Source organism: Callorhinus ursinus, unplaced genomic scaffold, assembly GCF_003265705.2.
Source record: "Callorhinus ursinus isolate GAN/ISIS: 27379988/994484 unplaced genomic scaffold, GSC_fseal_2.0 scaffold2, whole genome shotgun sequence".
NCBI lineage: Eukaryota > Metazoa > Chordata > Mammalia > Carnivora > Otariidae > Callorhinus > Callorhinus ursinus.
The window spans coordinates 1,858,586-1,880,269 of NW_027397064.1; the positions used below are offsets into that span (position 1 = coordinate 1,858,586).

A 21,684-nucleotide genomic window follows, 5' to 3' on the forward strand; every position below is an offset into this window, starting at 1 on the left:
AGTGGGGGCAGGACAGCTCTTCCCACAGTGCTCGGCGTCTGACGCCCCTCATCCCTTCCCACTCCCGGGAAGAAGGGGGCACGACAGTGTCCCCGCTCGCAAACCACTGGCAACACCCGAGGACACCATCCAGGCCGTGGCCACCATGTTTTGAGCTGGCGGCCCACCTCAGAAAAGCAACTTCACCTGGAACTAAGGCCTGAGGGGGACTGCTCGGCTGTAGCAGCAAGGGTTAAACGTCCGGTTAAATGCTGCTCTCTGTCCTCTCACTGAGGGCAGGCGACAGCACCGGGAGACCAGGAGTGGGTGTCACGCCAGCTGTGGGCTCACTCCTGGGCTGCACCATCCCAGAGGCGCCGGACCTGCCGAGAGCCAGAGCAAGGTGAAACGGAGGCTCCAAGCTGAAGCCGGTTCCCCGGGGCCGTTCTGGAAAAGCACTTGTGTATCCACCCCCCCAGCTGGGCCCACAGACGCCTTGAGGCTTGAGGAGAAAGGAGACGGGTCCCTCAAGACAAGCTGGCCTGTGAAGGCTATTTGGGAAGGGTGTGGTGAGGGGGGAACATGAAAGGGGTTTGAGGATGAGAATGTCCTGTGTGTACAGGACCACCCAGAATGAAGCACGGGGTCGTCCGAAGTCGGGGTCCCCAGAGGCAGAGCCTGAGGCAGGGATCTGTCTGTGGCTCTGTATCCGGGGAGCACAGCCCGCAGAAGAGGGGTTGAGGGGGCAGGGGCAGGAGGGGGCCTCCGCTGGAGTGTGCCCTCAGCCCCATCCCACAGGGAGCTCTGGAGCCGGAACGGCACCAGAGTGGGTTCCAATTCGAACTTAAGGAGCGGAGGGGACATTTATATCCTCACACCCCTCAGGCAACAGCTGCAGACTGCCCCGGGGGGTAGGGGTGGGGGTGGGGTCATACCCCTCCCCCACAGCGACTGCTGGGTGGCCAAGGGCGCTCACAGGCCAGGGAGTCAGCACCCGCCCACAGGGGGGAGCTGGGTGGGCACCATCGGTGCCCAAGGGACCACCTCGCAGTGGGTGGGTCTTGGAGAGGCGGCCGTGGGGACAGTCTCGGGGAGGGCACTGTGCTGTGAGCGGGGAAGGGCATCGGACCAGGGCCCGTGTGGCCACAGGGCATGACTCACAAGGCAGCTTGTGTGTTATCACTATTTGTTAAAATTTTGTTGTCGCTCTCCGTTTGAGAGGAATGCTCTGAATTGCCTCAGGCATCGTGAGAGCAGGCTCATCCCCCTCCGTGGCCGAGTGCTGAATGAGCAATGTGGGATGCTACCAAAAATCTTGAGCCGAATGTTAAACACGGCAGGAGAGAAAAATATATCTGCTTTCAAAACACCTTTCCCCAGGGTGTGAGAAACACTGCTCACGCCTTCAGCAGCGATGAGCATCTCCAAGTGCTTACTGGACCTTCTTCCTGACAACATCTTGCCCGAATTCCACCTCAGAAGCGAGTACCTGTGCTAACACATCTACAGTGTTTTCAAGTTACGAGTCCATTTACTAAAAACCAGCCTCGGGTTAAACTACAGCGTAACTGCAGAAACAGGACTGTGTCAGCTTCCACCGGTCAGGGTGTGCTTCTCGAGCCCTCTGCAGGGGCAGCTGAGCTCCCCTCCCAGCCCTGCCCACCCGCTCTCCCTCCTGCCCGGTGACCCTGCCCGTGGGCCCCAGGTCACCCCAGCCCAGAAGGCTCTGCTTATTCTCTAGAGGGCGCCTTCCCGGACGCCTGACCCATGCCCACCCACCCCCTGCCACCTTCCAAAACAGTCCCCAGTTTTCATTGAGTCTCCCTCACCTCCCCAAGGGCTTCAGAGGCAACAGCCAACTCCCCCCATTTCCAGGATGGGCCTGACGGGTCACCAGGTAGGACTCCCCCGGCCCTGCACACCCTGGCCCAGGGACTGCCGTGGGCGGCTGAGTCCACAGTCCTGCTCACAGTTTGGCTCGGGGGTAGCCAGGGAGCCACGTGGAGATTTGTCAGGGAAGATACTTCTAGCTCTCAAGAGAGAGACTGGGTGTGGGCTCATGGAGGGCAGTGTGGGAACACGGCAGACACATGTCAGCCTGAAGGTGAGGCCACCCAAAAAGGACAGCGCAGCAGATCCAGCTGCAAGGTGCTATGGAGGGAAGCAGCCACTGGTGGGGCTGGTGGCCAGGAATCCATGCTCCAGCCAATATATTTCCCCTTGTGGAGGCCAGTCCAGGTCAGCGTTTCTGTCACTTCAAAGTAACTCGAAATGCCACTTCCTCCAGGAAGCCACTTTTGATTGCCACTCCTAGTCCCCTCAATAAACTGGAACTCTCTCATTTCCAAACTTTCAGGGCACAGTATCCATGGCCTTTTACTATCAGATCTCTTCCTATCTTCCGCTGTCTTATTGATCTACAGGTCAGACCCCTTTCTGACCCAACTCTTCATGGGTGGATCCTCTTCAGGTCCATCTCTGAATCCCAGTCTCCCTAGGACAGGTGTTTGGAGAGCACGGCAGGCATCTGCTGAGTCAATGCACAAATAAGAATGTACTAAACTTAAGACAATTTTGTTAATTTTTATAAGCACTCAAGAACTCGACGGTGAACAGATACTTGCCATTTCGATCGTGATTCTAATTTTTACAGTTGGGAAATATAATTCAATTTGTGGTAAAACATAAAATGTTGCACCTGCTCCCTCCAACATTATAGATACTTGCCACTTAGTGCTTATAACAAGCCCATCTGTGGTTGGTTTTATCAGGAGGATAGGTGGCTGAGGCTCACATTTACCTGGTTACTCACTGTATGAAAGGCCACCAATCTGCAGTGGGTTTTAAGGGATGTATAAGAGTTTGCCCGGAAAGCCCTTTTCTTTAATCCTGACTGCCAAGGGGGATTTCTTTCCCGCACTTTAGAGACAAGAGAACAGACACTCAGGGGGGTTGAATGACTCACTTCCCCAGGATCGCATAGCTCCTCCATGAGGTGTGTGTGTTGTCATAGCCCAGGACTGACTCCCCAGTCTGAATCTGTCACTGCCTACCACCGTCTCCCTGGCTGGGGGCCCAAGACCACGGGCTCCCAATCCTCGGGACCTCAAGGATGTCAACCCAGGGAGCATCCCTAGCCTTTGCTTCCAATCCAAACCAGTAGGTACGAAGTAGACTTTGGGAGCTCTCATTCTTCTTGTTCCTTTGTCCATAAGCACCGACAGAAAGACGAGGCCCAGGGGTCACCCGTCACCTCTGTCCTCCCAGGGAACACTCGTTTGGTCTTAGGGTCAAATACATACCTAAGTGACTGTCCTCACAGGAGTGGGGATTATAGTCAAGCTACTGCATTTAGCCAATGTCTTTATTTAGCCCAATGTACTTTAAGTCCTGGTACTTCTTTTGTTTGTTAATTAGCGCAACACACTTCGGAGCACCTACTACACGCCTGACTGTGTGGAGCTCTGGGGAAACAGAAGAGAAAGATTTCGCCTGCCTGGGTGTCACCTTCTACAGCATGAGCAGATTATGCTGAGGAGAGGTGACTCCCATACCAGGTGCAGGGAGAAGAGCTAGAGGAGCCAGATGGAGGCAGGGAGCCTTTTGCCTGGGGTGATGGGGGCGGTCTCACAGAGGCCACCAATCTGCAGTGGGTTTTAAGGGATGTATAAGAGTTTGCCCGGAAAGCCCTTTTCTTTTCATACAGAGAAAAACCGAAGTCTTTATCCATTTCAGTGTTCAACAAATACTGACTGACAGCCCTATGTCCATAAAAGCAAAATCGAGTATTGGCAACTAAAAACACCTAAGAACTTGTTATAGAGTGGACCTCAGTAAATAGCTGAATGACGCAACCAGAGCCCACAGCCTAAATGGCCTGGAAGTTTTTCCACTTGAGAGCAGTGTGGTATGCCGACGAACTCCACATCATATGGAACACTTGGAAGGGAGCGCATGAGGAGGGATGAGCTGCAGCTCTATAGTTAGCGCGCGCACGCACACACACACACACACACACACACACACACACACACACGGGACACTGGAAAGGTACAAAAGGGTATGCGAGAAAAATCAGGCATCCTTTGTCACTGGGGCCCAGTGGGCTCCCCTTCCCCAGGGAGCTGCCGCGGCCAATCCCAGGGGCAACTTTCCCATGTCACCGGTTTATTTCACCTGAAGGTTGAATCCTTAGAGGGAAAGGCACTTGTCCAGCGCGCACACAGTGCTCCTTTAATTTGCCACGCTTAAAGTTCACCACCAATCTTTCAAATGAACTGTCCAGAAAACTTGGACGAAAGCCCCTCAGTGCGCCTGGACCCGTTCTCAGGCTCCCTCCAGAAACAAGATTCACAGTGACCCCAAGCTCATGTCCAAGCTGCACCTGCGTGACAATCGATGACCCGTGGTCACAGACAAGAAACAGGCCATTTCGCCAGGGCCATGTGGCCTCCGGGGACGGTCCACGGGCCTCCGGGGGGCGGCCTACTCCACCCCCACCAAGCGGCACAACAAAGCGGGGCGCTCAGCCCCGACCCCGCGGTCCCGCCCCTCTCCGCGCCGCCACCCCAGCTCCGCTACCGGAGGGGGACACAGTGGCCCCACAGTGGGGGAGGGGTCAGCGTCGCCAGCCTGTCCCCAGGGGCCAGAAGGCCGGTGTCTGGCCCGCCGACATCCCGCCGGGCCCGCGCCCCACCCCCCGGCCGCGCCGCGGGCGGACGGACAGAGCGACCGACCGAAGCGCGACCGCTGCGGCGGCGCCCCCGCCCGCCCCCTGCACCGCGGGCCCGCGGGCCGCCCACCTCGCGCGCGATCTGGTTCAGCGCGTCGTCCTCCGCCGTCAGCCGCTCCCGGTTGGGGAGCCGCTTGCGCCCCGAGCCCTGCGTGCCCATGTCCATCCGCCGCGCCGCCCGCTACTGCCGCGGGGCCCGCCGCTCCCGCCGCTCGCGCCCCTCTCGGGCCGGCCCCGGCCCCGCTCCGCCCCTCCCTCCGCCGCGGCGTCATGGCGTCAGCGGGCGCGGGCCGGGGACGCGGGGACACGCCGGAGGGGGGGACGCGGGGCCGGGGGCGCGGCGACGCGCCGGAGGGTGGAGGGCACACGGGGGCTGGGGCGCGGGGACACGTCGGAGCGGGAGACGCGGGGCCGGGGCGCCAGGGACAAGCGGGAGGGGGGGACGCGGGGGCCGGGGGCGCGGCGACACGCCGGAGCAGAGGGGACGCGGGGGCCGGGGGACATGTCGGAGCAGCGGGGACGCGGGCGCTGGGGCGCCGGGGACCTGCGGGGACGCCAGGTGGGACTGGGCCTGGGACGCTCGGGGACGCCAGACGTGGAGACAGCGGGAGGTTTGGGATGGCTGGGGGTTGATGGCACAAGGACACGGAGGTGACGGGGGCTGCGGGGGCTGCGGGAGCAGGTGAGTAGTGGGGGCGAGGGACTGCGGAGGGTCCAGAGGCGCCGGGAGGCCTGGGGGCGGGGCGGCACTGGAGGGTGAGCCCCGTGGGTGGTTGTGGACCACCGGCTCCAGGGCAGTGGCTGCGGGAGGAGCTGGGACCTCTGCAGGGGCGCTGGAAGGCTCCTGGGAATTGGGGTTGCAGAGAAGGGTTTGCAGGGGGGCCAGTGCAAGGATGTGGCTAGGATGGGCGCCCCCCATGAGTTGGAGTCAGGCAGTCGCAGATGGGGTCAGAGGCAGGCTCTGGGGTCAGGCCCAGGGCCACTCAGATCCACTCACAGCTACCAGACTGGGACCTTGGCCAGCCTTCTGAGCTTCATAGCACGTTCAGAATCATCCCGTTGATGTAGGCGTTTCCTTCTTCACTTGCACGTCCTCTGTGACTTACCACTTCACTCCTGGGTCTCCAGCTGTTGAAAAAGGAATGAATTTACCTGAGCTTTACTTTCTACACTCTAAAAGTGGATTTGAAAATAAACTGGAGAATCAGATAAGGTTTACAAAGCCATTGCCTTCTTGGCCACAGTAATGATGCAAGTAACTGTTAGCTGTCCCTACTGAATTAGAAAAGAGGAAAGATGCTTGTCCCAAAGTTACTGGGATGTTTGGATGTGTGGGGTGCGGAGAGATCTCTAATGGGGCTGGGGAAGCATGGGAGGGAGGAGGCCATACTGAAGTCACTTGTATCCCTCTCCCACCCCCACCAGAGCCCCACAGGTAAGTACCGTGAACATTTTGGTATATTTCTAACCAAGTGACTGTGACCAGGTTGGTTTGGGTTCTTAGGAAGTAACTAGGAAGCTGAATGGAGCAGGGAACAGAAAGGGGACTCTGCAGTAGCAGGGAAAGTTGATGAGGTTTTGTTGCTGGGGAAAGCCAGTGAGAGGACATAGGAGGGGCGGGGGGAGCAGATCCAGGTGCTCAGCACACCTGAGTGGACTTCAGTGCAGTGGGTGGAGCAGGCAGACAAGGCGAGTGTTAGGGCTATGACCTTGTTCATTACCATATTCCCAGAGCTTGCACACACCTGACACATTGTAGGCACTGAGGAAATGCCTGTGGATTGAATCTCCTGCGCCATATTACACCACTTAGGACCCCATACCCCTTGGATGACATAATCCTGGCTGGAGGAAATCATCTCTAGCTCTGCCTGTAGCCTTACTGGAGGTGGCTCACCACTCCCCTAGACCATGCGGTGACTCTATGTCTTTGCTCAGACTGGTTCTCATTCCTATTACTTCACTCATTCATTCACCCACACCTGCTACCTGGCAGGTGCTATGCTGGGGACTGGGGCATAACTGTAAAGGACACAGACATGGCCGCTGCTGTCCCAGGACTTATCTGAGATACCTAGAACGCCTCTTCTCAAGCCCCATTAAAGCCTCCTACATCTCCTTTCTAGAGGAAGCCTCCCCAACTCCCCAAGGCTGCCATTCCTTCCCTCACCATTCTTCATCAGAACTTTGAGCCACTTTTTATTCCAGCACTTAAATTCTTCCATAGCGGTCTGTTGACACGAGAGGGGCAGGGACAGACCACTCACCCTTCTGTCCTCACGGGATGGGATGTGCGGCTACTTCATCATAATGGGAATGTACGGTAGAACTTGGGGAACCAAGTCCAGTCTCCAGCCTTCCTACTCACTGGGACAGAGTGACTTGGCTTTTGTCCAGAGGCAGAGGACTCACTCCCTCGGACTGGCCAGAGGTGTTTCTAAACAGTCCCAGTCCCTAGGCAGTGTTCTCAGATATCGGGGTGAATTTCATCCCTCACCTCTCCTCATCATCCCCCACTCCTGAGAAAGAGCCACCCCTTGGGAATCGTCAGAACCAGTGTTGCTGATCCTCAGTCCTATGACCTCATGACCTCCCAGACCATAGTCCAGGTGCTTTTTCCTCCTCCCTGGCTATGTGCTCTCAGACTGGCTGGTTGTCCCTTTAGAATCAGTGTTCACCTTTAAGTGGAAATACTAATGCCTGCTTTGTCGGGGGGGGGGCAGTCCATGTAAAGAGGTATTTCAGGGCGTGACACAGGTAGTTAACAAATGGTCCCTCCAGATCCTGGCCCCAAAGACCTGGGTCCAGAATGAATGGTGGGTGGCCGCTCTTGCTGGGCATGGCGGGGCAGGGGGACAGAGACATTAGGCTACTTTGTGGTCTCCCCTGTTCTTGTGATGCCCCTTGGAGGGAGGTAGAAAGCTACGAGATCTCATCCAATCAGGCTGAGCCCCAGGTTCATCAAGAAGCTGAAACTTTCTCAGCCCTGGACCCTCGGCCTCACCTGCATGGTAATCTGGGAACCTAGTTCTACCTAGAAGAATTCTCCATGGTTGGGCCACTACCACCACCGAACCCTTCCCATGCAGCCCTTTTCTTATGTTCCTACTTCAGGTGCCTACACTACCCATGAGGGGTTATTTCAGAGCAGGAGAGAGAGAACATGCATTACAGTCCCATGTCCAGGCGGAGAGAATCAGTATATTCATCTCCAAGCCCGGTGCAGGGTCCCTTCACGAAGAAACAGATGCCACGTTCAGGAAAGGTCCGTGACAAAGCGGTGGTAGCCAGGGCAACTTTGGTGAGGGGCATCCCACAGTGGAGCCCGCATGGAATTTCCATCCTCGGCACAGTGATCCCTTTGTTTGGGAACCTCATTAGGCAAGCCTGTGGGCTGGCTGGCTGGAGGAAGGAGGTAATGAGCACCTCTGAGGGGCGTCATCCAGCCTGCCGGCCCTCCGTGGGAGGTCACGTGGGCTGGGAGGTGACTCACTCGGGTCCATTGAGCAAGACTTGCTTGCAGTTCTGCCCCAAATTCCTTTGACTTGTGTTCTGGCCTTGCTCTTCCAACGAACGTGAGATGGCATGACCTCACTTGGAGGACAGCTAGAGAAAGGCTGGGGAGAATTACAGCCCCTCACAGGGATGACTTGAAAGACAGTGGACAGAACGTGGAGCCGCAGTCATGCTCGGAACAGGCTAGCTGAGGTCAGAATCTACATGTCCTATGCTTGGGAGGTGACTGGTTGGTCTCCAGAGGCCAGCTGGCCTTTGTTTCCTCACTTAGCGGCTCGTACACAGCATATCCGAAGTAGAACATTGGACCAATACCCCTTCCAACCCAGTTTTGCCATTTCCAGTTACTTTTTCATGTCTCTTGGGGTTGAAACTTTAGAATCATCTTGGACTCCTATTTCTCCCCTAAGCTCGGATTTATTCTTTCCTTCCTCTCTAGCTGATCCTTTCCATCGCCCTTAAGCATCTCTGCTGACACTTGATGGTCTGTACCTGGCTCACCTTATCACACCTGTGGATTACTTGCTGTGAATCATTTCTTGGACTTGGGGTCTCTGCGGTGGTGCCCACAAGACAATCCATTGAAGCACAGAAAGAGTAGTATACTAGAACTTCTATAAATATGTATTTTAAACGAAAACTAAAAACGCTATATTCCAAATATTAGTTTGATATTGTGGCCCCATAATTTGACATGAGGCCCTAAGTATTAATATTTGATACATAACCTCACTTGAAGTGGCCTCATGTCACGTCATGATGATACACAAAGTATTCCCAGGTGCTGGTAGTGGCATTCTCTCTCCTGAGATCATTTCCAGAGTATTTTAATGTATTTGAATTGGCAAGGTTAAGTGGATTTATGGATTACACAACCTAGTTTTAACTCAAACTCAAAGAGTAAACCAATGGCTTCAAAGGATTTAAACGATTCTTTAAAAAAATAATTCCCCCAAATCACAAACAGGAAAATGAGATACAGATTTCTGAATCCGAGTAGAAGTTGTTCATTGACCGCAATATAAGGTTATTAGATATGATGAGAACAGTTAGTAATTATTAGAAACAGTGAAACTTGAATTTACATTTCATATCATTAATGATTAACTTCATTTTAAGTGGATATTGTTCCTTGATTTACTAACCAATGGTGGTAGATTATGAAGATAATTTACATATAAATCAATATATAAATATTTACAGGGGTATTTAAAAATATTTAGTGATTGTGTTCATGGTAATAAAAGAGTCTGGGTTCTAGACCAGTAAGTCTTAAATGTGGGGGGATTATGAACTCCTTTGAGAATCTGATGAAAGCTGGATTCCTCTCCCCACTCCCCACAAAAAGGCATGTGAACGGGAAATTCGAATATGATTTTAAAGGATGATACTTTGAAATTGTCCTGAGTCATTTGACTCCCATTCCATTATCCCCATTCAAGCCTTTCTACTTACTAGGGAGAATCATCTTCCAAAATATCCTTTTGTCATGTTGCACCCTCTAGACTCTAGAACAGCTCGCTAGTGGCTAGGGTGGCAGGTCTGGAGCATCCCAGTGGGTGTGACTTGTGTCACCGGTGAAGTAGGACTAATGACAGTTGAAATGCTGAAGTTCGTGAAATTATTTGCTCTAAGTCATATTACCACAGTCATATCATCCCCACCGAGTGCTCCCCAGAGGCAGGAATTTTGCACAAATGAGGCACTTTGGTAGGAGAACATCACACCTGGTGTGATGCCATGTGTGTCTCTGGGGAGAAAGCTGAGGGTGGCTGTCCTCCTGCACACAGTGTCAGCTCCTTGCCAGCCCCTTGGAGCAGCAATGCCAGGACAGCATTCCTGAGACCTGGGACCACGGTTTCATACCCCAGAGAGCCTTGTTCAGGGTCATGGACCCATGGGTGCTCTGAAAATGTTTGCGGCTTGATGGTATAAAGAGCCATTTGATAAGATGCCATATGAAGGAGGATGTGAAGACCAATTTCCCTTCAACTTGTGGAGGAGAAATGCTGCAGATACTTACTGATAAGCAATGGAATAAATTTTCTCCTAGCATGGGATTTATTAACTATACTTCAGGTGGTTTTAAAAATAGGGGTCAGAGGACTTTTAGATTCTAGCAATGGAGATGAAGCTTATGTCTAACTAACCTTCCTGCCGACAACAATTACAAACTCCAGACAAAATATAAAAAAGAGCCATTCTCAGGCACTGGAGAGTCATCAAAATAGCTAGAGATTGGAGTGGCTATAACTTGTGGAGTAAAGGAAGTAAAAGAAGTGACAATACTCCCCCAGAGGACATTCTCGGGCTTCAGGGTGCCCTGGGGATAGAACTGAAGGCGATTGGACAGAGGAGCTAGATGTTAGGGATTGGGAGGCTAAAGCACAGGTGGGAATGTAGTGAGGAAGTCCCAGAGAAGGGGGCTGCATCGAGGATTGAGCTTCAGGATCTACGTACTGACTTATTCAGAATCCATAGCTGAGTCCTGAAGTAGGTGTGTGAGGTGGTATTCCAAGGCTTGCTTCTGAGAAGAAAGCAACAGCTGGGTTGAGCAGAGGTTCTAGCAGCTGCCTACTGCTAGGGAGATGAAGCAGGAATTCAAGTCCAGCTGAATTAGAGGGATGTGTAAACACTTGGAACCTTTCACTGAAACTCCAGAAGGACTACCCCTTAACAGTAAGACCACATGCAAGGACTTAAGGGTTATGCCAAGAGAATCAAAATACACTTCCTGGAGCAAAGCCTAGAGCTGAGTCTCAGCAAATCAAGGTGACTCAGGATAGAGGTAACTGCCTGCTAGAACCAAAGTCAGCACTCTTCAAAAGAAGATAATAGAATCCAGAGTCGCTGGCAGGTACTGCCCACTGTGTCCAGCACAAATAAATAGTTCCTAGCAAGAAAATGTGACTCAAGAGGAAAACTAACCAGTCAGGAGAGACTCACGGGTGGCTCAGGTGATGAGATTAGCAGATGAGTAATATAAAATAACAGAAAGATGGGAATAATGGATGAAGTGAGAGGGAATCTCAGGAAGGTTTTGGGAACTCTAGCAATGAACCAAATAGAAATTGTAGAACCAGAAAATATAATATTTGCAATTAAGAACTCATTGAATCATGTGAATAGATCGGATAATGTTGAAGAAAAGCTACTAAAACTGAAGGAATGGTCAATAAAATTACCCAAACTGAGGGACAGAAAGAAAAGACATTAAAAATAACTCTCAAACAACCAGGTCCCAGGGATTCAGGCCGCCACAGTGGTCAACTGACTTTGGACAGAGACACCATGATAATTTAAGGGAGAAAGGATAGGTTTTTTTTTTTTTTTTTTTTTTTTTTAAGTGAATGGGGCTGGAACAACTGGGAATCCATAGGCAAAATACAGTTTGACCCTCACCTCACAGCAAACACAATAATTAAATCACAGTAGATTTTAGGCCTAGCCCTAAGAGCTAACGCTATAAAATTTCTAGGAGAAAAATGGAGGAGAGTATCTTTGAGACCTTGGTGTAGGCAAACATTTCTTAGATAGTGTACACTAATCATTAAGTACAAATTGATAAATTGGATTTCATCAAAATTAAACATTCCTGCTTATTTAAAAATTCGATTATGAAAATGAAAAACAAGCCAGTCTGGGAGAACATATCCACAGTACATAGATGTGACAAAGCACTTCTATCCAGAATATATAAAGACTTCCTACAAATCAATAAGAAAAATATAGATAAGTCCTTTAAATAATGGGCAAGAATTGTGGAAGACAGTATGGAAGTTTATCAGAAAATTAAAAATAGAACTACCCTGTGATAGAGGGTATTTACCCCCAAAATACGAAGACAGTAATTCAAAGGGATACATGCACTCCTATGTTTATTGCAGCATTATTTACAATAGCGAAACTATGGAAGCAGCCCAGTGTCCATGGACAGATGAATGGATAAAGAAGGTGTGGTATATACATACAATGGAATATTATTCAGCCATTAAAAAGGATGAAATCGGGCACCTGGGTGGCTCAGTCGTTAGGCGTCTGCCTTCGGCTCGGGTCATGCTCCCAGGGTCCTGGGATCGAGTCCCGCATCGGGCTCCCTGCTCGGCGGGAAGCCTGCTTCTCCCTCTCCCACTTCCCCTGCTTGTGTTCCCTCTCTCGCTATGTCTCTCTCTGTCAAATGGATAAATAAAATCTTAAAAAAAAAAAAGAATGCAATCTTGCCATTTGCAACAACATGGATGGAGCTAGAGAGTATAATGCTAAGTGAAATAGGTCAGTCAGAGAAAGACAAATACTGTATGATTTCACTCATATGTGGAACTTAAGAAACAAAACAAAGGAGCAAAGGAAAAAAAATAAAAGAGAGACAAACCAAGAAACAGACTCTTAACTCTAGAGAACACCCTGATGGTTACCAGAGGGGAGGTGGGTGGGGGATGGGTGAAAGAGGCGATGGGGATTCAAGAGGACACTTATCGCGATGAGAAAACTAAAATGAAATGATTAAAATAAATAAATAAAAAATGGGCAAGAGATTTGTAGGCTTACACAGACACCTTGTATAAGGATACACACAAATGCCCAAAAACTACCTGGAGAGGTGCTCAGCATCCTTATCATCCAGGATATGCAAACTAAAACCAAGTCACACTCCACTCCACACATGCTGGAATGTCTGCAGTGGAAAAGACTGGCAAGAGCAGGTGTGGCTGAGGATGTCGAGCACATGGGACTCTCAGACATTGTTGGTGGGAGGGTAAATTGTGTAGCCACTTCGGAATGCTGTTCTTAGAAGCATAACCTACCTTGTGATCTGGTCCCATAACTCCTCGGTGTTTACCCAAGGGAAGTGAAAACATGTCCACAAGAAGATGTGTACGAGAATATTCCTAGTAGTCAAAAGCTGAAAACCAACCCAGTGCCCATCAACACGGGAATGGATAAGCACGTTGTAGGGACAGAGGCAGTACCACTCAGCAGCAGAAGCTCACAGAGCGTATAGACGGTACGGTGGATGAATCTCTGAAACATTATTATGTTGAGTGAAAGAAGCCAGACACGAAACACCGACTGATTCCATTTCTATGAAATTCTAAACCAGGCAACACTACGCTATGGTGATACAAGTCAGAGTAGTGATTGCTTTCTGCGGGGGAGAGGATGGGGTGACTGCAGAGCGGCACGAGGGAACTTTTGGGGGTGATGGCACTGTTGCGGCCCTGCAGTGAGGGGGCTGCCGCATAGGGTGACCAACCGTCCAGGTTCATGGGGAGTAGGGGCTTCCTGAGATGTCAGACTTTCAGTTTTAAAACAGGGAGAATCCCAGAAAAGCTGAAACCAGTTGGTCCCCCCACATGACACGCAGGGATGCATTTGTCATAAAAGTTTTGCATGCACACCTACCTGCATGTGGAGGTACATCTACACTTAAAATCCGTATGTCTTATTACGTGTAAGTTATACTTCGATACAAAAGAGTGTTTTAGGGGAGCCTGGGTGGCTCAGTCGGTTAAGCCTCCCATCTTGGTTCCAGCTCAGGTCAGGATCTTGGGATCCTGGGATCGAGCCCCCAGGAGCTCGGCTCGATCAGCTCGGAGTCGGCTTCTCTGCCTCCCTCTCCCTCTGCCCCTCGCCCCACTCACCCTCTAAACTAAAGAGATGAATTAAAAAAAAAAAAAGTGTTTTAAAAGGGAAAACAACCAAACGAATGAAAACAGAAGCTGACAACAGAAGAGAGCATTTGCCTTTTAGACAGCAAATCAAACTCAGTTTTAATGTAATGGCTTTGAAGGGACCATAACTTAAGGGGCTGCCCAGCACATCACCTGTACACATCGCTTCCTCCAGGACATGGGGATGTTGGATAAACAAAGGGACAGCTGGTGTTCAGCGTATTCGATACCTGTCTTTTGGGAGAGTTGAGCAGGTTGGGATAGTTCCACCAACTTCCTTCCTACCATTTGCTGTGGGGTCTCAGATACTCACAGCACACAGTTTTCCTGCAGAAGGACCTCTGGTAACATCAGGACCCCAAGATAAGCAGACGATTCGCCCATCGTGCACGTTGGCTTGTTTTGCTTGCGGTGAAAGCAATCTCGAAGCTCATGCCGCCCCACCCCACCCCCTGCCGATTAATCCCTGCAAGCTTTTCCAGACTCAGGCAGGCCAGGGTGTTCTGGGCTATGTTTGGATTCGGATTCGCTGTTGTTTTCCGTTGGGTACTTGCCTGGGTGACCTTAGGTGCAGGCTGGTCCCTGTGTGATCCAGTGGTTTGCATACATGCCCGCACATCTGGGGACGCATTCTGAGGGGGGAAGTCACAGTGGCCTTCCCCTGCTTACATGTAGCAGTTAGCTAACCCAGCCTTTCCCCCTCTAAGTATCGCTGTATTGCCCAGCAAAACACTGTCCTTATCAATTCCTCACCCCCAGTCCTCCATAGCAGAAATTGAGCACAGATGTGTCAGATCTTGTTCATTATTATGGGAAGATGATTGCCGTATTTTTGGCAGTGGCTTTTAAGAGTGCTCCGCGTCCTCAATCTGCCAATTTTTAAACCATGCAAACATTTCACCAAGTTTCTGTTATGCTGAATAATGCTCTAAGGACTTTCTCCCCACCCCCCCAAAAAAAAATCAGTGGAAATTTCTGCACTTGAAGATAGTACTGACCAATTGAAAACATTCTGGAGGGGCCCACACTCCGCCTGGTTTCACTCTCAGCTGTAACAGTGCTCGGGGCCTGGGGCCAAGGCGAAGCCTCCTTGCCAGCACCCAGTCTATTTTAGGAACATAATAGAAAAATAGTTTGCCACTTACTCATTTGCATCCTGTGCTCAAGGTGAATTCTTTATATCCATCTCCCCAGACAAAGAACAGTGTATCACATTTGCTACAAGCAGTTTAAAAAATTCAGCTTTGTTTCAAGCAGAACAAAGATTATATGGTTTTCTTCCTCAGACACATTTTTCTTACTCCCAGTAAAATGTAATCACGATGCAAGATAGGATCCTTGGAATGATCAACTGAAATAATCCCCTCCCCCCCCACACACACACCCTGCAGAGTGCCTGCCGGAGTCCTGCACTCGTATATATGCAATGGAACACCTACTGTGTGCAGTGTGACCTCAGAAGAGAAGGAGAGGGAGACCCAGTTCCTGTTCTCAGTGGGTCTCAAGGCAGCAAAAGGAGCCAAAGCATGAGTCAAGTACAGAACCACCCTTCTCCAGTGGAGCTTCTCCCTGGCAAATCAGGAAAGAGCACCTGGTTCATGGATGGATATGATTTTTACCCACAGGAAGAGACAGCAGCACAGGAAAGTCCAGGCAGGGAAGCTGGGCACAGCACCCTCGCTGTTCCATGGGCCTTGCGGCCATGATTTCACTGCCCTAAGAACAAAATGTTAGACCGTGAAGGGTACGAGGTTATGCCACCCCCAAATGTGTCTCTTTGGCACGAGGGTTATTCTGAGCTGATTATTTTAAGAAACAGTAGACACAGGAGAAGCTCAGAATGCAGAGTAGCAGTTGCTCTTTTGTAAGAGAAATTTGCATGTACAGAGGCAGCTCTGGGTGTGGGGGTGTCTCCCTCTCCACCAGGAAGAGAAGCTGACTCTAAACCACAAGGAACTCTGATCGGTGGAGAAGGTGCCACTCAAATTTGCACAACCTTATCCTTGCTTACTGTGCCTTTCCTGCTGACCTCCCCGTAACTGGACGCCCACTCTGCCTTTTGTCTTTGGCGGAAGATGGAATTTCAGCTAGTGCCTTGGATCACCTGGGGAGTTACTCATTTTTTTCTGGGTATCCTCCATGTGTGCGTGAAGTGCACATGTTAATAAACTTCTGTTTGTTTTTCTCTTTGTTACTCTGTATTTTATTATGGGGCTCTCAGCCAAGAACTCAGAAGGGTAGAGGGAAAATTACTGTTTCTCCCCCGCAACTGTCTCTGTGTCTGCTCCGGGAACACCAGTGCTGTCATTCTGAGAAAGGCACTCTGGATCCTTGCTCAGCACCAGACCTTAGCTATTGACCAAAGCCGCAGGCTGCCCTGATAGGGCAGAGAGGAGACACTGCTCCCAAGAGGAAGGAGGGCCTCTGGCCTTGGGGAGGAGAGTGGGGGTGGGAAGGTCAGGGATTAGGCTGGGGCACAGGTCAGGGCTGATCCCAGGAACGAGGGCCACCCCCCAGAACCAGCCCAGAGAAGGGGACACTTTGAGAGGTGCCTGAGAGAGGAGAGCAAAGAAGAGACAGTCCAGGCACATAGCCACAGGTAAGCTTGTGTGCACCCCTGTGTGTGTGTGTGTGCATGCGTGCATGTGTGTTCGAGCAGAGTACATCATTAACTTTCTGCTTCCCAGTCTTGGGCAAGAACTTGCTTTTGTCTTTCTGGGTGGTTGATGAATGCATTGTGGGGGAAACCATCAACAGGCAGGATACTCGAATTATTTCAGTTCCTAAAGGAAATGTGTCTTTCATTCCTTCACTCACGTGGCCATTTAACTCTGTGCTAGGCCTTCTTTGGGTGGGAAGCCCAACTTCTTGTTTTTTTCATTTACCCACCATGCACTTGTTCACTCACCAATTCAATAAGTATTTACTGATGGTCCTCCGGGAACAAGGCAGGTGGGTAATCTCTTTTGGTGGAGTCCAAAGGGAAGCAAAGCCTTTTTCTGCATCCTTGAAGACCCTCTTTCTCACTATTCTTCTTTTTTTCTTTCTGAGAGAGAGAGAGCACGAGGAGGGAGGGAGGGAGGGGGGAGGAGAAAGGGAGAGAATCTTAAGCAGATCTCACAACCCTGAGATCATGACCTGAGCTGAAATCAGGAGTCTGATGTTTCACCAACTGAGCCGCCCAGACGCTCCCCCCCCCCCCCCACTATTGATGGTAGCACATCTGGGGATTTTGCAGTTGCCAGTCCTGGTGTAAAGAGCCTTCTGCTGTGGAATCTTACCGCAGCCTCTGCTTCCAGTTCTGCCCCCTGGGAAGGTGTCTTCTGCATCCTGCCATGTTCTGGGGAGGACAACCGTCTACTTAGGAGAAGAAGCCTTCACAGCAAACCCAGAGAGGAAGAAGGAGACATGGAAGCAGACCACATACCTGCCTTCCTTTGCCTGCTTCCAAACTGGCATTTCTTCTAGTGCATCTCCTGCACTTCTGGGTTGGGGACGTGGGCACTGAGTGCTTTTGGTGATTCGGGTTGTCCTTTATGCTCTCAGGGGCTCATCATACACTGTAATGGCCACATTTATTCTATTGCTGGTGTGAATAATTTAATTTATAGTACTCTTTAATTTTTTGACGTTTTCGTTGGGCTTCTCAGTACACAGTAGGCTCCCGGGGGCATTTCTTTGTGGCTCCATAGCTCTCTGGCACCGTTCCGGGGGCAGGAGAAGGTTTTTGATAAATATTTAATGAGGGATAAGTTTTGAGATCTCTTATGAAAGAGGAATGTTGTGTTCACTCCAATCCTTGTTGGTCAGACTTCTTTTGGGGGTTTGGTCTAGTTCTGGGAGTAAATTTATGTGGGGTATTGACGAAGTGTCCAGAAGGGCAACTGGGGGAGGGGGATTTGGTGATGTGAAGAAGCTGAGCAGAGTGAAGATAGTGAAGGCCGAGTAGCAGGCGTGGGTGCAGGTCGCTAATGCAAAATGAGGAAGGATTTTCTCAGTGTTAGACCCTAAGGGGCACAAGGAGCCTCCGGGCAGAAGGCACTGTCTAAGAGAGGCCCAAGGAGGGTCTAGCATCAAGTCGGGTGGTATCCCCCCACCTGTGTTTCCTTACCACTAGTTCCAGACATAATAATAGGCAGTTCATGAAAAATGCACTTAGGATCCAGCAACTTTGGGAAATGCTGGTTTAAATCAGGTTGAACAGGTTACAGCCCCACGGGACTTCTCAGTCTCTTCTAAGTGCAAATGTGCATTGACTCTCCAAGAAGGGATTGCACGGAATGGTCATTCTAAACACAACTGGCCACAGAGCCCTTGTCCTGGAATCATATCACACAGGTCTAGAATGCACAGAGCCCACTTTTGGAGATAAGAGTATAGGTCTGTCGGACCAGACATGGGTCAGGGGCTCTTTCAGTTGCCAGACAGCTGCAGAGTGACTCAGCCACCAAGCTGGGTGCCCTACTTAGAGCGTTCTGTGGCTGCCTTAGTCCATCCGGGTTACTATCACAGAATGCCATGGATGGGGTGGCTTACAAACAGCAAATCTTTATTTCTCACAGTTCTGGAGGCTACCAAGTCCAAGATCAAGGTGCTGGCAGATTTGGTGTCCAGTGGAGGCCCACTTCCCGGTTCAGGGACTTGCTGCGTCCTCACATGGTGGAAGGGAGGAGAGATCTCTCCGGGGTTCCTTGTACAAGGGCACTAATCCTACTCATGACAATTCTGCCTTCATAGCCTACTCCCCTCCTAAAGGCCCCACCTCCTAATACCATCAGAGGAGGGTGGCGGTGGGGTGGGGGGTGGGCTTAAGTTTCAGCAGGTGGATTTCGCAGGGACACATCAGTGGTTTCAGCACAGCCATCGGTGTCTTTCCTTTCTGGAATCAGAACGCATTTTAGGTACATTTGCCCTGATAAATTGAAACGATATAAAACCAGATTGGTTGTCACGTTTTAGAGTTTGTGGGCCGTGCACAGCATGAGTAATAATTATCACATGATCATTGTTAAAGTAAAGCCATCACTCTGGGGGTTGTCTGCCCTGCTCCAAGGAACCCCCTTTCTGCTCAGGTGTTTGTTCATGTTCATCGACTGGACAGTCAATGGGCCATGGGTATGTGAGTTTGGGGTGGGGACAGAGTGACTGACAGCCAGGCAGGGCTGATCCCTCAACCATCCCAGAGCTGAGGGCTGCTGTGAGCAAGCAGAGGTAGAGAAGCAGGTTCCAGGCTCGCTGTCCTGGGCTTCAAAGAGCAACCTCAAGAGATGGATAATAACATCCCTTCTATTCCTGGTAGCTTGAGTTAATTTAGTAACTTGCAGCCAAAAGAATGTTTTCAAAATACACTGGAGACTGCTAGGGAACATCGGTCCCCAGCCCCTCCCTGGCTTCCGGTGGTTTACCGCAATCTTTGGCATTCTCTGGCTTGTAGAAGCATCCCCTCCATCTTGGCCTAACTTCCCCTTCTTGTAAGGACACCTGTCACACTGGATTAGGTCCCACTGTGATGATCTCACTTCAGCCTGATGACCACTGTTTGCCTCTATGTCCAAATGAGGTCTCGCGCTGAGGTACTGGCCGTTAGGACTTCAACTTATGAATTCTGGGGGGACACACTGGGCATTTGCTCAGGTGCAGACCTTTGGAGGTTCCTGAACCAAGAGAAGTCTTTGGACTCTAGGCACTTATACTAGGTTGAAAAGCATCCCCCCAAATTCACGTCCGAGGAACACCAGGGATGACCAGGAACCACCAGAAGCTGAGAGACAGGCATGGAACAGATTCTCTCTCAGAGCTCCCAGAAGGAACCAACCCTGTTGACACCTTGATTTCTATGCCTCCAGGACTGTGGGACAATGCATTTCTGTTGTTTGAAGCCACCCAGTGTGTGGTCATTAGTTACATCAGCCCTAGGAAACTGGTGCAGAACGTAACTCACCCAGGGCCTTCTGTGAGGCTAATCACCTGACAGAACATCAGACCAAGCCCAGGTGCTTCTGAGTTTGGCCCCACATGGCTGCATGGATCACATACTGTGAGGCTTCCCCAGCCTTCCCCGGGCCCTAGCCGATAGGTGCTGTGCACGAAGTTTACCCAACAGAGATAATGATTGTAACATGAGCACACACTCACTACATCACTTGTTAGTTCCAAGTGACTAACTAGGACGATCATATTCTCTTGTTAAGCACTTGGCCACAAGAACAGAGACCAAGAAAAAACAAAAGGACAGCGGTGGGACTCTAGAGAGGTGGCAGATTAGAATTTGGTCCCTAGAACTGCAGCAAGTCCTGAATCCCTACAGCCCAGCCCACAGGAGATCTACTGCATGGCCAGTGTCCCCCACCACTCAAGTCCCTGTCCCTCCTTACAGCTGAAAAACTGACGACATGGTGGCCTTGTCCCCGCTGGCTGGGCAGGGACTGGGGACCCTGCAGCTGGGGAAAGAGGGAGCCGAGTTGGTGCTGTGGAGCCTCAGGGTGACGGCGGCACCAGCACCAGGCAGGAGCCCCCATCTGAAGACCGGCTCCCCAACCAGCAGCTGGTGCAGGTGTCGTCCCCATGCTTTGCAATTGGATGGGTTTTGGGGCAGCACTCGGACGAAAGCGCTCTTGCCTCTCATCCCTGCAGCTGGAACCTCCAGCACCACTCCCTGTAGAGGCCCGGGTAGAGCCTACCTGGCCTCTGCCTTATCCTTCCCCACTGCAGAGAAGAAAGTGCTGTTTGGCGAGCAAGGGCCATGGCCTTGGCATCGGACAGACTTGGGTTTGGAGCCCGCTCTCTCCTTTGCAGGTTGTGGGACCCGGGGCAGGTCTCTGACTTCTCTGAGCTTCAGTTCCTGTACTTATGAAAGATGAATAAAGGCAGGCTTAGGCCACAGGAGGTTGTGAGTGGTCAAAGATTGGGTAGGTACCAGCCCCAGCCCAGAGCCTGGAATGGCATGAAGCAGTTGTTGGGGGGGGGGGCGGGGGGCGGGGGTGGGCGCGGATCTTGGCTCTGGGAGGAAGGGACCTACTCTGGTTGAGATCCGTGTTGATATACTTTCCCCTGAGGGCCTCCCCATTGTGCTCAGGGTAAGGCAGCTAGAACCGGTAAGTCTGAGGAGTCAGAAAATGAAGTTCAAGCTGCCAGAGTGGCTACAAAATAAGGGGCAACATCTTAGTTTACTGAGAGTTTTTTGTCATGGAAGGGTGTTGGAGTTTGTAAATGCTTCTTCTGCATCTATTGACATGATCATGTGATTTTTCTTTTTCAGCCTTTAAATGTAAAGGATTACATTAACTGATTTTTGAATGTTGAACTATCGTTGCACACCTGGGACAAATCTCCCTTGGTCGTGGTTGAATGACTCTTTTTATAAATTGTTGGATTTGATTTGATAATATTTGCTGAGGATTTTTGCTCTGTTCATAAAAGATATTAGTCTCTAGTTTTCTTATAATGTCTTTGCTTTTGGTACTAGGGTGATGCTGGCCTCATAGAAAGAGTTAAGAAGTAGTCCCTCTACTTCTGTTCTCTGAAAGAGACTGTAGAGAATTGGTATGATTTCTTCTTTAAATGTTTGCTAGAATTCCCTGGTGAACCCATCTAGACCTGCTCCTTTCTGTTTTGGAAGGTTATTAATTATTGATTCAATTGCTTTGATAGGTCTAAGCCTATTGAAATGATTTCTTCTTGTGTGAGTTTTGGCAAATTGTGTCTTCCCAGGAATTGGTCCATCTCTTCTAGGTCATTACATTTGTGGGCATAGAGCTGTTTATAGTAATCCTTCATTATCCTTTT

The 21,684-nt window shown here is 50.7% G+C and overlaps 1 protein-coding gene across 25 annotated transcripts in view; it reads right to left on the minus strand.

Moving 5' to 3' along the window:
- Positions 1–4,953, minus strand: part of LRRFIP1 (LRR binding FLII interacting protein 1) — a 141,667-nt gene extending 136,714 nt beyond the window's left edge. For 8 of the 25 annotated variants that reach the window (XM_073876659.1, XM_073876635.1, XM_073876657.1 and 5 more), the window contains exon 1: positions 4,782–4,939. In XM_073876659.1, the coding sequence (XP_073732760.1) occupies positions 4,782–4,877 (96 nt within the window). In that variant the 5' untranslated portion in view covers positions 4,878–4,939. Of the gene's footprint in view, positions 1–4,781 lie in introns of all 25 variants that reach the window. The other 17 variants (XM_073876679.1, XM_073876695.1, XM_073876688.1 and 14 more) reach the window with 6 other exon arrangements.
- Between the last annotated feature and the right edge of the window lie 16,731 nt (positions 4,954–21,684).